At 48.0% G+C, this 16,568-nt stretch overlaps 2 protein-coding genes across 3 annotated transcripts in view; both read right to left on the bottom strand.

Annotated features, from left to right (window-relative positions):
* LOC119372183 (Down syndrome cell adhesion molecule) overlaps positions 1-9,804 on the bottom strand; it is a 45,160-nt gene extending 35,356 nt beyond the window's left edge. For both annotated transcript variants that reach the window (XM_037642657.2, XM_049419987.1), the window contains exons 1-3: positions 9,706-9,804; positions 9,308-9,595; positions 74-193 (exon numbers count right to left, since the gene is read on the bottom strand). In XM_037642657.2, the coding sequence (XP_037498585.1) occupies positions 74-193; positions 9,308-9,595; positions 9,706-9,784 (487 nt within the window). In that variant the 5' untranslated portion in view covers positions 9,785-9,804. The remainder of the gene's footprint in view (positions 1-73; positions 194-9,307; positions 9,596-9,705) is intronic.
* A 1,341-nt stretch (positions 9,805-11,145) lies between these two features.
* The window catches only part of LOC125760271 (titin-like), a 34,004-nt gene continuing 28,581 nt past the window's right edge, over positions 11,146-16,568 (bottom strand). The window contains exons 19-22 of the mRNA XM_049420135.1: positions 15,280-15,564; positions 13,341-13,619; positions 12,964-13,248; positions 11,146-11,471 (exon numbers count right to left, since the gene is read on the bottom strand). Coding sequence (XP_049276092.1) covers positions 11,146-11,471; positions 12,964-13,248; positions 13,341-13,619; positions 15,280-15,564 — 1,175 coding nt within the window. The remainder of the gene's footprint in view (positions 11,472-12,963; positions 13,249-13,340; positions 13,620-15,279; positions 15,565-16,568) is intronic.

The following is a 16,568-nucleotide window of genomic DNA, read 5'->3' on the forward strand; positions in this document are numbered from 1 at the left end:
CGTGTGTATCAGCCTACTTTTTATACGTCATCGTTAGAATTGCGGTGCTCTACGCGCGCCATCGTTTGCTCACCGATTTGCATCTTCCACGTGAAGCGTGGCTTCGGGAATCCGGCCGCGTTGCAGGCCAGCACCAGGTCTCGTCCCTGGACGGCGTCCGTGTCCTTGGGCTCGGACAGCCAGACTGGGGCAGCTGCAGGTTTAGAGATATAAACGAGAATGTTAGATAGTGCGGCATCAAGCGCTGTGTACATTTTTGTTCACTCTAAGAAAAAAAAAAAGGTGTCCTTTGACTCTTCTTTTATACATGTGAGAGTCACATCTGTAGCACTCTCTTCAGAGGGTCACTTGACTCTCTTTTAGAAAGTCGTTCGTCCCACGACTCTCCTAAAGGTATCAATGTGACTCTCTAAAGATAGTCAACGTGCCTCTCTAAACAGAGTGCTACACGTGTGACTCTCACATGCGTAAAAAAAGTCAAATGACACTTTCTTTTTCTTACAGTGTTGTCTGCCTTAAAAGCCGCACTTGGAAGCGAGGATTCTGCGTATTCACATCCGTTTACTGTGCGCCCCCAATTTCGCCCGCGTATTCACCGGCAGTGCAGTGTCCGCCGGGAGAAGCGTCGATGCGAAGCTGTGCGCAGCAAACGAATGCGGTCCTCTTTGCCGTAAGTAAAGACAACTTGTGAAACAGGTGCTTGTGCAGTTACGGCGTTGGACACTGGATCACTTTCTGGTATAATGCGTCGATTAATTAGTTATTATTACCGTGTTATTATTACAGAACTCCCAGTAATGCTGATCATCGGCGTTAGCCGCGTCACTTCTTTCTTTCGTAACCCCCTCCCTTCCCTCTTTTTCTGTTTTCTTTGAGATAACTTTTCGACACTGCGATGTAACAGACTCCTCGCGAGTCTCTGTTACTAACTCGAAACTTCAAAGTTCTTTCAGTCATCTTCAGGGCTGTAAAAGAAAGCGTTAGTGGATAAACAAAACCACAATTAGGTAACGATATCCACGAAGTGAGACCGTTGTGACGTCTCGCTTTTCCTTGGCTTGTGTTCATATACGATCCCCGTCTCCTGTGCACCTTAAAAAAAAAGAAGAAAGGCAGAAAGAACTCCATTAGGTTGCGTATTTTCCACTACTACGAGCGGAATATTTCGAGCCAAAGTGAATGAGTTATACGCACCTGTTTGTTGTCGCGCTGGCGCATGAGCATTATTTGCCCGATTGATAAACGAAATACGAAAAACCACAACTAGATGATAAAATCACAGGCTGTGGTCACAGAAATACTGGGAACACAACAGTGAAATGTTGCATTACCAATATAATTATAATCATGACGGCTCATTCGCGGCGCATCGACGCTAAACATTGCAAGTCCACATACAAAAAACGTGTGCGTATTGTAGTATGTACTGCAAGAAGAAAAAAAAAGTACGTATTACTATTTTCCTTAGTCCTGACTTGCCACGTACGTGACTCTCTTTAAAGAGTCACGTTAACTCTCTTGTGGGTCACACGACTCTCAGAAGAGAGTATAATGGCCCCCAAAAAGAGAGTTGACGTGCCTCTCTAAAGAGAGTCGTGCACGTAGCAAGTCAGGACTCACAAAAGAGAGTCAAATTACTCTTTTTTTTCTTAGGGTGTATTGAACAAATTCCATAAAATAGAGTTTTCGTTATTGGCCTGTACGAGTCTGCTTTTCTTTTTCATCGCCGTCATGATCGCTTGTTCGTTCACATTGTCCGGAAACTTTGGAAGCGCCGTGGATCGATGTATGTGTGAGTGGATATGCAATGAAAAGATATATTGCTACCGCTTACAAAAGAAGAGGGCAGATAATGATATACTCTTGAGACCGGCGCTTTGCTCGCCGATTTCGCCGCAATCCCATCGCTTATGCAACTTCAGTGAAACGTCTTCATAACGAACCTAAACAATTCTTCGGGGTATCGGTCATATAGTTGCAGAGGCATTTCATTTCATTTATTTATCCTAAAGGCATTACATAAGGAAGGGGGGCTGGATAACAAGCAGTGAGTTTGTTACGACAACAAAAAACAAAAACAAAAAGGAACACAGGAATAAGCATAGTAATACATAAAGGACACAATAATTGAACAGTTAAAGAGAGGCAGTGGTACTAATGGTAGCATAACGGAATAATTATGCAATGGAACAACACAAGGTCGATCTCAAGAACCGTTAGAGTAAATGCAACAAAAACATGACCGATTTCAAAACTAGCGAAGAATCACGCATATCAGACAACAAAGAGATGGTTCGTTAATAGATTAGCTAATATGTCAGTAATAGCCAGCTAATATGCCAGTATAACTAATATTGACTCTATAAGAAAATGCATGTCATCAGTCATCCCACCTATCAATCAGCCAAACGTATGAAGAGCGCGCCGGCGTTATCCTACTTAGCACGCAAGCGAGGAGCGCCCGATATAGGGCGACTCCGTAGCTCCTCGCCCCCAATACCTCTTATGACGAGGGCTGCCGTCACAGCGGCGCTTCCGACCGCGTTCTCGGCGAGGCAGGTGTAGTTGCCGACGTCCGTCGCCGAGACGGAACGGAAGCTGAGTGACGAGACGGTGTCGCTGAGCGCCTTGGCGTTCCTCGCGTCCGTGTCCGTCAACGCCTGTCCGTCCTTGGTCCAGCGAATCGTGAACGGGGGCGAACCGCCGATGACGGCGCACACGACCGCGGTCTGGTCGCCGACGCCGAGGTCGTTCTTGAATCGAAACTCTTGCAAGAGAGGCGCGTCTGAAAAAAGCGTGCAGTTCACCGACTTCGCACCGCGCGTGCGCATCACGCAGCTTCCTCCTCGTTAGGTGGACTATACAATTCGCACGACACAGCTCGCATCGTTCGGGATACGCGCACAATTAATTTACGGCAGATTAAGGTTGTGCTATGGTCGGTTACAACCTAAGGAAAAATGCCAGCTCCGCCCACAGCCATCGTTGTTCCTACCACAGATAATTTGCATAAACTTTCCATCCAATAGCGGTTACCCGTTTCCGTGACGTCAAGCACTTCTCGAGGGTTTCAGACAGTTGACTTTCCCATGAAGACACACGTTTGAGTCGCTGGTTTTAAGTCGGAAACTTGAACGTTCTGGTAAACTTCGTCTGGGATTCTGACGTCGCTGCTCAGTCAAACATAATGTTTTAGGTACTAACACATAACCTTTACCGCTTAACATGCGTAGTGTTTACATTAGCCGACAAAAACACTTACAGTATGAGCGGAAACCAGCTAGCACGACTGTCTTTCAGAAGTGAAGGGAAGGAGCGCCGCCGCGGTTCTGTGGGCGGAGCTTACATTTTTTTCTTAGGTTATCGTGGTAGTCAGTTGTCGTCGCCCCTCTGCATGCCACGCAGGCCCGGCGTCAAAAATTTACGGGACACGCGGGCTTTGCGCATAACCTGAACTTCTGGGGCCGAATTCACAAACCATCTCTTTCGTAAGTGCGTTTTTCCATTGGTCAGTCGCCTTCGCTAATGATATGTCCCGCGCCGTCATTGGCTGAAATATTCTCTTACGAAAAACTTTAGCGTAAGACGTTTTTGTGAATACGGGCCTTCTGATCTGTTCGCAATTCGTAATGCATGACGCTCCTGAATTAACACGCGACTGTATAGGTGAAGAAGTCTACTACAGGCTGGAATATTTAATGAGAGGCCATGGATGCTATTAAGTTATAGCGCGGATCAGCTTTTCCGCAAGCCCGCTGTCCCGTAATATTTGGCTGCTGGTGTGCGTGAGCATTTCCAAGTTTGTGACGATGAGGATCAAGAGAAAATGGGTAATAGAGCGCGATGGTAGTAGCCCCCCTTTTTAATTTGTATTGTCTCGACTGTGCGTACAAGGTTGTCTATGTTGAAAAAAGAATTTCTTCAATGCCAGATAAGGCAGTATGTAGTGCGATCGGCGTTAAAAAATTCCAGGACGCGGTAGCCCGAAGCAGTTGAATATTTTAGCAACTTGGAATTCGAACTCGCAATGTGTACTACAGCCGATCAGCGTAGCGTTTTACTGAAATTGGGGAGCTTACATACCATTAACTTCAAGCTTTTCGAAATTTTTGACCCTGTGCTGGATAGAGCATGGAATGCCTGAAAGCATCATGTAATTTCCTTTCCTGTTATGGCATGCAAAATCATTTTAACCCGATTCACGCGTGATTGATGCATCGACGTTTCACTCACCAGCGGCGCGCAGAGCATTTGTGAGGGACAAGAGAAGACACGTCGCGTACAGGAAACTCATTGCGTCGGCGTCGAAGGCAACGTCTCGATAACAGGAGGCAAAGAATGCGTCGTCTACATTCGCCGAAGTCGCTTTGAAAGCCGTCGACGTCGGTCCTCGACGTCGCGTCGAACCTGCTTTCCGTGTCGTGAACGCCTAGCGCCGCATAGCGGACCGGAGAGGAATCGACGGTGAGCCTGAGGGCAAAGTGGAAGTGGCTGAACGAAGTTTTGCATCGCAGAAGTCTTCGAGTTATTGTTAGCGACCCGGTCGCTGTAGCAAATGACAGTGAAGCCAAGTAGATTGATGTGTTGTTTATTTCAGAATGCATACAGCAAGGGCAAGGAAGAAAGGAGAATGCCCCCCCCCCCCCGCTTTTTTTTTTTTACTTCGAGCTCAAAGCTCTCGGGTTCTTGGAGTCACTTGCTAAACTAAAAACCTTGCCAATATATGCTGCATTTCTTGTGCACGTGCGTACACAGTTTCTAGTGATTCTTTTCTATATGTCAATAGACCATCGGCAGGAAGTATACCCTTTAGCAGATCAGCTCTTCAAGTCACACATGGACGAAGCTTTAGACACTGTCTTCGCTAGTACTTGCTATTGTGGACGCTAAGTTGTTTTCTAATGCCAGTGGTCATAGGCTAATTAGACTAAATAATAAGCTGATATAAACAGTTCGTATGATCATTTTAAGGAATATGGTCCGTCTCATTCAGGTTTTCTTGTTTGACAGGGAAGATTTTGGGTGGCTAAGATGTCACGTGTGTTGTACTTTTTGAATAAAAAGAAGCTACAGTGACCATCAGTGCAACGTGGAAAAAACGCCCGTCAATGTAGCACCGATAGCACAGTCATACCTTTAAGAAGCAGTTCTGCGGAAGAGCGGTCTCTGCCGACGCCGTTGGAGACTTCGCACGTGTAGTTTCCAACGTCCGCGGCAGTGACTTCGAGTATCGTGAGTGACGTGACGCTCTCCGACAGGGCACGCACTTGGACCCTCTGATTGGCTGGCACCGGACGGCCGTCCTTGTACCAGCCAAACTCGAAGGGTTCGTCGCCTTCCAATGCTATGCAGTGGACGACAACCTTTTTGTTTAGCTCCGGTTCTTTGGGAAAATAGAATGGCTGCAACTTGGGAGGTTTGGCTGGAATAAGTAAGATTAATTGTAATTAGCACGTATAGTCAGAATGACCAATCATGGCTCGACAGAAGTGAAGAAGGAGCTCCAAAACCTACAATAAGTCGCGCGCTTCAAGTGAGCACATTTTTCTTAATTGCCGGCGTTGATGTCCGATTTTTAATTCTGGAATGCACAAGGTCTTTTTGGCCTACGGATACCTTGATACCTCAGCATTATGAAGAATTATGATTTAAACTACGGAAAATTAACACAGTCTGAATAGCGCTTATGGTACGCTGCGGGATGACTCATTTGTGGAAAATTCAAAAGGTCACTTAGCAAATTAATTTACAACTTCAGCTTTTACATAAATCACGTTTCAATGTTCTTTTCGTACATATTAAATCGCCTCAAGCAAAAATAAGTGCCAACAATCTCTCTTTAACCTTACTTGATGGTGAACCGTGTTTGGACATCACTTGCCTAAATCTTCTAAAATCACCAATAATAGTAATAGTAATTAAAGATGGCAAATGAGTCGAGTGAAATGAATACTTACCGGCAGCTGCAGCCGATTGAAATTCGACCGTCGAGCATGTTGCCAGCAGAATGATGGTTCTCACTGCAGACATGGTGTAATGTGTCTTCCGCGTGTTCGTGAAAGACGAGCCCAACGGCAGAAGCAATGTACACGCGAGTTGTCAGGATCGAGCTTGCGAACTAGAACGCACCGAAGCGTTCAGGTTCAGAAGTGAAATGACCAGAGGCTCGGTATTCACCGCGTTTGCAGCGACCATCGTGGCATCAATGGACGACTAGCGCCACGTATGGAAGAGCGAACGAAACGTGCGATGTCTGGGGGATGGAGGAGCATGCGTCAGGACCTTGAAATGATGCACAAGAAGAAAAGAAAGAAAGAAAAGTAGCCAGTGGAAGAAAGAGAGAGAGAGAGAAGGTTCGGCTCTGCAGGTAGTAATTTGCTGCTTAACGAGTGGTTAATTTTTTTTCTTACCCTGGTGTAATCATTGTGGTGAGGAACTTCAGCGTATGAATGAAAAGGACGGGAAAAACGAAATCAAAATATCATCGATGCACTTTTTATAGCATATTAATAACTTCTGTCATGGTTCTGGGGGGGGGGGGGGGGGGGGGGGGGGGAGAGGAGGGGGTTTTAAGATAAGATCCCGACCTGGCTTCGCACATTTCAGGCACGAAATTAGCTCCTTTTCGAGAAAGGAGCTAATTACGCGAAAAATATGAAGTTATAGATGCGCTCTCAATCAAATAGTGATCCTACGTGGTAGAAAGGCTTCTGTACAGACTGATACTTTGAATCGGGAACTATGCGACCATGTGTTTGTGTGCCTTGCTTCGTGTGCTTCCATACGCAGGCGACGATAAATGGATGCTAATTTTCCGAAACTAGCCTACATTTAATAATAATAATAATAATAATAATAATAATAATAATAATAATAATAATAATAATAATAATAATAATAAATTGTGAGGTTTGATGTTCCAAAACCACACCACAAAATGGTTATGAGAGACGCCCTAGTGGAGGGCTCCGGAAATTTCGACCACCTGAGGTTATTTAATGTGCACCTAAATCTAGGTACACGGGCCTCTAGCATTTTCGCCTCCATCGAAAATGCCCCCACCGCGGCAGGGATCGAACCCGCGCCATTCGGGGTCAGCAGCCGAGCATCGTAACCACTGTACCACCGTGGCGGCTAAGCATACATTTAACAATTGCGGCTAATTCCTTTGCTCTGATTTATACCGCCTTGATCAACGAGCTGCCGTGCTGGAGAGAGAGAGATACGAAGAGCAAATGCATGGAGGTTAACCAAGTTTCGGCTCGGTTGGCTACCCTACACTTGGGGTGGGGGAAGGGGGAATATTAGAAAGGAAAGGGTAGATAACAAAGAAGAGTAAGAAAGAGATGGATGAACAGCTTGAATCTACACAACACGAACTCGCGCTGGAGTTTACCATTGACGAGTAGGGGAGCCGTAAAGCTGTCCTCTCCGACCCCGTTGGACGCGACGCAGGTGTAATTGCCGACGTCGGCAGCCGTCACTTCGGGGATGGTCAGCGAAACCATGCTCTCCGTGTGCTTCGTGATCTTGGTCCTCTTCTCTGCGGTCGTCAGCGGGTGGCCGTCCTTAAACCACCTGATGGTCATGGGTTCGTCTCCCTCAACGGCGACGCACGACACGACCACCTTCTTGCCCGCGAGTTGGTCTCTGGGAAAGTTGAACGCTTGAACCTTGGGCGCATCTGAAAGAAGCGTCGTCCCGGTTGATAATTTAAATGTCGCCAGATTCTCGTTCCTGAATTACGTGTTTGAAAGACAAGGTGGCTAGTAAATAGGGAATGGTACAATAACTGAACCGTTTCTGCATCGCATTTAGTTGTCTAGAGTCACATGCCACCACTCGCACTGATTTGTATTTTAGAACTTCTGATTTGCTCGATGTATATGCAGGTTGAGGGTTTGACTCCCACTGGTGGCTGGCTTGTGTGGTTGTGATTTCCAACATTAACTCTTCAGTTTCAATGGGGAAAAATGCTAAATTTCTGCCGTTCTCTCCTTGGATTCGCTTGGTTGTTGAACTCAATTCAGTCCTTGGTTCCCACAACTCAGTGCACTATATTCATTCCAGGATGCATGCATACTGATGAAGTCTGAGATATCTATGACGTTGCACAACGCTTACCGCGGCAGTGGCTGCTGCTCACGAGGAAAATAGCGGCGAAGGTCATGCGAAGCACAGATGAAGGCATCACCGTCAGGTGGGCGCCAACCGAAGTTGAGATGACAAGGAAATTATTGCTGGCTTCGCCTCAGACGACGAGACTTCGAGGCTGACCGACTTGTCTGAATTCGTTTTCTGTCTGAGGCCGTGTGCGAGACGCAGTGATGTGTCCCTGCGATGATCGAAAGTTGCTCTTCGCCGATTTTATACACTGGTATGCGGACGACTAGCGCCACGTCGTGACAATGCCTCGAAACGAGGCTCGGTAGTTGCGTAGTGGCGCTGTATGCAGCGCCTCAGAAAGGGTTGCCAACTGTCTCAGATTCAGCGGGAGCGTTCAGATTTTCGGGTAAATGCCCAAAGTGCCCACTCGATCTAGTCGGGACCGCCAAATGTCCCGGTATTTACTTTTTCTTTCTGCTGGATTACAAACAACAAACCATCTTTCCTTCTTATAATTCATGACAAGTCTGTTGAGCATGCTTTTGTTCAGTCATATATATGCAAAGATCATTTCGATTTTTTCTCTCTTTATAGAGACGTTGTAGAACATTATGCATTATAATTTATGGTACATCTCTATCTACATTGGAAGCCGTGTTAGCCAGGCACCTCCCACACCTTTACTGTTTAAAAGATGTGCAACATTGCTGCACGTACACACCAACCGCTGCAGATACTCACAGGGTCAGTTGTTGCTAGAGTCACCAGAATTTTAGTGACTCTAGCGTCGCTACAATTCTAGTGACTTTAGCGTCACTGTGACTAGCGGCTCCAGTCTGCGGTCTGCGCCCCCTTAACATTGGACACGCAAAACTCAGTAGTCTCTGCGTTCGGAAGCAGCGGCGTAGCCAGGGGGTGGCACACTGGGTCCGTGCCCCCCCCCCTCCCTGAAAATTTTTTTTGCCATGGCATACAGAACACAAAATGGCACTCGACCACATCTGCCTGTCCGGCCCCCACTTCAGATCAAGGAGGTGCTCCCCTCCCAAAGAGAAAAAAAAAATTCTGCCTACGCCCCTGTTCAGAAGCTCTTGCAGGTTGGTGTATTGTAAGGACTGACCATGCGTGGTAGCCCGGCTGACTTGGCTTTTATCGTTGTTGAAGTGGCGGCCCGTCAGAGTGTTTCAATGGTCCTCCTCACCTGTGACGATCAACTCGGCGGTGAATCTGTCGAAGCCGACGGCATTGGAGGCGCGGCAGGTGTAATTGCCGATGTCCTCGGCGCGGACGTCCGTCACGGTGAGCGTCGATATGGTGTCGGCCAGCAACCTGGTCACGACGCGCTTGCCGTTCGTCGTCAAAGGCAGGCCATCCTTGGACCAGGAAAACTCCAGCGGCTGGCTACCCCGCACGGCGATGCAGGAGACGACGATCGTTTGCAGAAGCTGATTTTCCTTCGGGAAGTAGAAAGGCTGCAGCTTCGGAGCGTCTTCAGAGTTCGATAGGAACCAGGGTTGGGGAAACGAAATCGAAATTACCGGTGCGTCGTTGAGAATTGCTAAGATCGGTGACAAAAAAATGTTGCACAGTGGCTTTTACCTTGAGCCGTGACCGCTGGCGAGGCGAGATGAGTGAATAGACAGACGCCGCAAATGAAGCCTGTGAATGTCGACCACATCTTCTCAAGTGCATGCGCCGTTCTACGAGATCGCATCCTGTGTCTGCGAGCACCACGACAGAGCATTGCCGACTCACGCACACCGAACGGACAACTAGCGCCGCGCAGTGACGAAAAGGTGAAACCACCTAATAAGAAGAGGCACCCCTTTCAACTTCGATAAAGAACACAAGACCCGCTGAATTCACAATGTGCAATGGCGTGCGCTATAAGCATTTTGAGGTGAGCAAGGATGTTGGAATAACGAAATTGTCGAGTCGTACTGAATACGAATATTGGAAACTATAGACGGCTGACGAATGTTGAATATGTTGGCATTTTCAAACTGAACGGAATACACTTATCAATCTTAAATAAGCATGAAATACAAGTTTATGTGGAGCAGGTTTGGTGAAAAGGCTTCGCATTATCTAGAAAGTGCACGTAACGCCGTTCGCATGTAGACGTTCGGTCAACTAAGGGGCTTGTAGTCTTGCATCCATTCCACATGGAGATACACCAAATGTTGCCGTCTCCAAAACCCTATAACCCTATAAGGGCGACAAAATATATTCGATTCGAATTGCGAACTGTCGAATCGACCGGGGATCGTATGTGCAGCTCTATATTCGAATCATACTCGAATGTTTCGAACTTTCTCTCGCATATGATGACGACATTTGCTTTTAAGCACTATTTCACATTTCAGCTTTTTGCTTTTGCCTGGCAGGCGATAAGCGCACTCGTCTGTAGGCGTTGATATTCACCTAGAATTGGGCAGCCACTGCCGCAGTACACTGTCAAGTGCTCTTTGAAAGAGCAATACATCTTGACATGTACTTTCGCATTTCGCTCATACGCTATGATAGCACTCAGCCTATTCCGCGTCCACTGCAAGACGAAGGCCTCTCCGATTAACTCCGATTTACCCTTTCTCGCGCGACCCGATTACATTTTATGCCTGCCAATTTCTTAATTTCATCGCCTCAACTAACTCTCTGCCGTTCTCGGCTGCGTTTCTCATCTCGCGATATCCATCCCGTCGCTCCAGGTGACGCCCACTTATCTACCCAAAGCATTACGTATACGTGGCAATATCGGCTACCCCCGTTTGTCTTGTGATAAACTGTCTTCCAACATCGTAGTGTTACACCTATCGTTTTCTATTCCATCGCTGCGTGGTCCTTATCCTTTTCTCCAGCTTCTTACTAAGTTTCAGCCCCATATGTTAGCAACGGCAATCTTCAATGGTTGTATACACTTTTCACTCTATAGGGACAGCGCTATGTTGTCTGTAGAGATTTGCGAACGCTTGCCGTACGCACTTTACCCATCTTTACTTACGGCGAATTTCTGTACGAGTCTACGACACGGATTGAAATTTACACTCCGAGCAACAGCTTGGCTTCTCTACACCACTGACCCTGCACGAGAAGGGACGCCGTGAAGCTGTCCGTTCCGGCGGCGTTGGACACTCGGCACGTGTAGTTCCCGATGTCCTGCGCCGTCACTTCGGGTATCGTCAACGACGAAATGTGTGAAGTGAGAGTGTCGACGGTGTACCTCTTCCGGTCGCGTTCCGCTCCGCCGTCCTTCGACCACGTGAACTGGAGCGGAGCGTCTCCTTCGACCGCAACGCAGGACACTACGACTTTCTTCTTCAGGAGTGGGCTTCGCGGAAACACGAATGGCTGCAGCTTCGGTGGTTCTGCGTTGCAAGCAGTCTGAGTGCAGTTATACGCTCCAGTGACGACGCATAATTGAAGAAGAGAAATCTGAGAGCAGTACCGGCATATTTAATGATGAAATAGTGAAACGTTAAATGAAGATCCGCGACCTGGAAATCATGAAAAATATTTCCAAACGTCCGAGCGTCTGAATACAAGTTATACAACAGCGTTTCAACACAAGTTTTGGTCCTCGTTTTCCCGTGGTTTCACTGCATCGTGACATTATGATGCGGAGGGTGGGCACGTGGGAACAGCAGAACGCAGCGTTTTGACGCATTCTGCGCGCCCATTCGTTTGCGACTCTGGTGCATCGGTCTTCAAAACCTAGCAGCAGCATAAGATGCGATTGTGCCAGCCGGAGCGAATGTTAAAAAAACGTCGCAAACGCTCCCACGTGATCATCCGGTGCATCGTGACGTCATAGTATCGTATAAACCCCGGAGTAGAAAAGCTGTTGCATTAAGTTATTCGGGCTGCTCAGAGGTTTGGCAGTATTTTCCTGTGGTATTGTAGTCTAGGACCTTCATGTAACGGAAAAGGAAATGAAGCGTGGAAAATTTCCTTTCGTAAGCAAGTTTTTCTCGTCGTGCAGAAGTCGCGAATAGGGGCTCACCTATCGTCAACGCGGACATTTCGGCGAGTAGGCATCCGCACAGAAGAGCATGAAGTGCAGCCCTAGTGGAACCCATGCCACCGTTTTGCGACGTGGCGTAGTTGAAGCGCCACATAAACTCCGACAACAGTCTCTCGGGGATCTCGCCTCGTCGCTTCCAGCGGCCGTCGTATACGAAGTGCGACCAACAAGCGGCGAAGTGACTAACGATGTGGAGCGATGCCTTCTGAGCAGCCGCTCAACGCTCGATCTTCATTGGCGCTTTCGGACAACTAGCGCCACACCGCGACCATGCGCCGAAGTGCACAGGAAGAGACGCGCGTGCATTTGATTTCAAATATAAGTGTCGGGGTAGGATACGTTGTTCGAACGCTTAGGTGTACAAATGCGTCACACTTTCTATCCGTATGCAACACTATGCGTTTAAAGTTCGTGAGCTCTGATCTGGAAGTAATGTTCCATGCATTGTAATCGTTAGATATTGTCGCTATACAGCGAATGAGAAGTAAATGAGAAGGAAATGTCGAGGTACTTTCAAGAAGTTTCAGGTCACAGCTCTTTCTTTGGAACTTGCGGATCCTTAAAAGAAACGTAGGGAGGTAATGAGGCTAAGCAAATGGGGAAAGGGATATTACAAGCCAAGGCGTCGTATAAGTGACAGAGCCCACTTACAAATGAATTAGCCGCGGTAAAAGCAACTCACTATTCTAGTCACGTGTGTAATGAATGGAATCTCCAGTGCATTTGTTTCAACGACTGCCAATAACTTTGTAATTGCTCGGAATACAATCGCATACGAATGACTCTTGCCGTGTAAAGGATTCTGCATAGGATATTCCGGAGTGCAGAGCACTAACCAGCAACGACCAGTTCGGCCGTGTAGCTGTCGCTTCCGGCGGCGTTGGTGACGCGGCACGTGTAGTTTGCGATGTCGTCCGCGTCCACGCTGGACATCGTGAGCGCAGAGATGGACTCCGTTAGCATCTTGGGCGCAGCCTTGTGGCCCGACGTCACGGGAGCGCCGTTCTTGAGCCACGCGAAGGCGAGCGGCCGAGAGCCGCGACTCGCGACGCACGTGACGGCCAGGGCGTCTCCGATGCGGTGTTCCTTGGGAAAGCTGAACGGCAGAACCTTGGGAGCCTCTGAAGACAAAGCGCAAAGTAGTGAGCACTCGATCTGTGATTCAACTTCAAAGGAAATGATGCAGAGCTGCAATGCGGGATGTGCCTCGTACCTGTGCCTCCAGCCTTGACGAAGGAAGTCGCCAGTAAAGCGAGCGAAATGACGAACTTCAGCATGACGCACGACGAAGACTTCGCGCAGGACACGTAGTGAGTCTGTGGGATTGAACTGTGTGACTGGTAGCGGCGCACGGGCGACGCGTACGCCTGCATGACGAAGGACGAAGTCGCCGTGGGACAGGTGGCGCCACGTATGGGGTGTGTGGTGAAGCACTCGGCCGGTGAAAGTGCTGCCGACTTCTCAAAGGTGCCGTTCACACCGCAAGGAGACGCTACCGGAAGAATTAAAAGCCGTTTGCCTTTGCTGAAAAGGCGAACCTATTTGCTATCACCTGATACCCTACACCCATTTAGGCCACAGGCGTTCAATTTAAATGAAGATTTCAATCAATCGATAACTCAATCAATCAAGCGATAACTCAATCAATCAGCCAATCAACCAATAATCAATCAATCAATCAGTGGTGTCGAAGCACACAGTCTCAGTACGCTTTTGTTCTTTGGTTTCCAGTCACATTTGTGTAGCGCTTGAGAAGCATATCTTCTTGCTATAGATGCGGACGTGAAAACGAACATGCGTTACTGCAACGAATACATTTCTGCGAGCATTAGAAAATGTGTTGGAGAGCTGTGGTACCTGGAATGACAACCTCAAGTGTGTAGCTAGGCTGCACTAAAAAAATACACACGTTTTTTTAACAAGCTCAGATAGATCACAACTGATGGCTTGCATCAAACTGGATTTCCGCGAGCGTTACGAATGTACAGTGTATTGACTTTCGTAGATTACTAGAGGAAAATGACATGGCAGAAAAGGCTTTCTGTAGTCTGTCCTATTTCTTCGTTTGCTTCCGTTATTTTCAGGTATCATTACGGCAATACCTTACGCTATGCAAGCCAGCGTTTACACTCCAGTCAGGCTCCACATTAATTGCACTTAATTTGGCAGAGGACCTATCATAATCCAGGTGTCTATGTTCTTATGCAGAACGCGCCCACATTCTTTCCAACTGGTAACGGTGACCGTATTCTCAGTCTGTGCACCCGCATTTGCGTACTTACATTCCGTGATGTATGTGCAGTTATATCGAACGAAAGTTTGTGGGTGTATACTTCAGCAGTGAGCGCCGGTGCGGGCTTTTTGCACCCTGATGCGCAACCATCTCTGTCGTAATGTGTATTGTTTATGACTGGACCCGCATTACCGGCAAAAGTAAATGCGGTTAAGCGGCACGTTTGTAAGCTCGGTGCACAGAGAACACCGAGCATAGTAGCATCCATGATATCGCTCACTTGGACCGAAGATCTTCGAAAAACGAAGCGCGAGCGGCTGAGCGTCTGCCGATTTCCGCAGCTGATCATATAGATAGCTTGCACGTGACGTCACGGGCGCAGCTCCTCAACGTACTGGCACTCCACGATGACGGCTTTGGTGACAAATTAGTCGCGGTTAACCTGCTTCAAAGCGGCAGAAAAGCCTTTTGTGCGTGCTGTAACGAAAGAACCTGCGTCTGATGTTTTGATAACAATAATGTGACATCGCAAACGTCGCGTCCCTCCATGCTGGTACTCCACCCCGACGGTTTCAGCGACATCAGTGCAAGCCATCTATAAGTCGATGGTTCGATTCCCGGCTGCTACTGCTGCTGAAGTTCGATAGGAGGAATGGCGAAACGCTATAGTCCAGTTAGGATTCGTACGCACGTTGTAGAACCTGAAGTGGCGAACAAAATGAGCGCAGAACCTTTTTAAGTACGGCGGTCGCCATGTGACACTCTCAATCAAGCTCCGCGTAAAGTTCAAAGTACAGCCAGAAAACTAGCCCTTTGTCGTCTGGTTTCCGGGCTATAGTTAGCACTTATCCGGGACCTATAAGAGTATATGAACGAGCAAAGATTAATCGTTCTATACCGAGGAAGGATGAACACTGACCGTGCACTACGAGGGAAGCCGTGGAACTATCCGTTCCGGCCGAGTTTGAAACGTGGCACGTGTAGTTGCCTACGTCCTGCGCCGTCAGCTCGAGGATCGTCAGCGACGAAATGTGGGAAGCCAGGACTGTCGTGGAATACCTCTTCCCTTCGGGCTCTGTAAGGCCGTCCTTGGTCCACGCGAACTCCAACGGAGGGTCTCCTTCCGTGGCAACGCAGGACAGTACGAGCTTCTTATTCAGCGCCGGGTTTCTCGGCAACGCAAGAGGTTGTAATTTAGGAGGTTCTGCAATGTCACGAAAACAGAATTGTCGCTGCATCGCCTCGACTTTGAAGTTATAGGTGACATAAGGCACACGTCCAACGGGTAAGGAATTCCTTTCGTGCGTGCACAGGAATATTAAGGTACGAGCTCACCGATCAGTTTCGAAGACGCTGCTGCGATGATGTTGCAGCAGAGGAGAGCGGTGCACGAAATGATGACCGTGTGCATGGTTGAAGGCTTCCCTCTGCAGCGCCTTTTTCAGCCTTACGGGCTTCGAACGAAGCGAAGTTCGCTGTGAGCGGGAAGGCTCTGAACTGCGGCGCAGCAAGACTTCCTCTGAATGTGTACAGGGTTAGACGCTTTTATGGGGAAGCAAATGAAAAAAAAGAAAGCATCTGCCGCTTGTCTTCCCTTTAGACAGGTGGCGCCACACCGTGAACGTGTCGAGAAACGACCGGTTAAAATTCATGAGCCGTGCATTTTTCAAAATGGATGTAACGCCTAGTTGTGCAGGCAATCGCTGGGCACTTTTGAACCGTGCAGAGATAGAGCGTGCTTTAATAAATTGGCCTTTCAACTGGCTTCTAAATATTGCTGCGCTATTCCAAAATTGCGTCATCGCGAATGTTGTTGTACCACTTCTTCGAATCTTGAATCACAGCATTGAGTGTCACTCACCCAAAGACTGCGTGGGTGATTGACGCTGTGATTCACCCTGTCTGTGACACATGTCAAACTGTACGAATACGTACGAAACCGTACGAATACGATGCGCGAGAATGGATACGATGCGAGTGACGTCACCACCCGTCCCGCCCAAAGATTGGGCGGCTACGGCGTCCGGTCCGGTGTCCACCAAGAGGTGGAGAGAGACCCGCTCAGAGTTCTCGTAGAGGTCGCATGTCTCTTCGCCCCGTCGGTGTGTTAGGCTTTAAAAGTTACTTAGCTGTACATTTGCTTGCTACGTTCTTGTCAAACTTCGTACGTAATGTATGAAGATTTCCTCGCTTCAAAAGTGTCCTTGT

The sequence above is a fragment of the Rhipicephalus sanguineus genome, chromosome 10 (genome assembly GCF_013339695.2).
Source record: "Rhipicephalus sanguineus isolate Rsan-2018 chromosome 10, BIME_Rsan_1.4, whole genome shotgun sequence".
In the NCBI taxonomy this organism is placed as follows: Eukaryota; Metazoa; Arthropoda; class Arachnida; order Ixodida; family Ixodidae; genus Rhipicephalus; species Rhipicephalus sanguineus.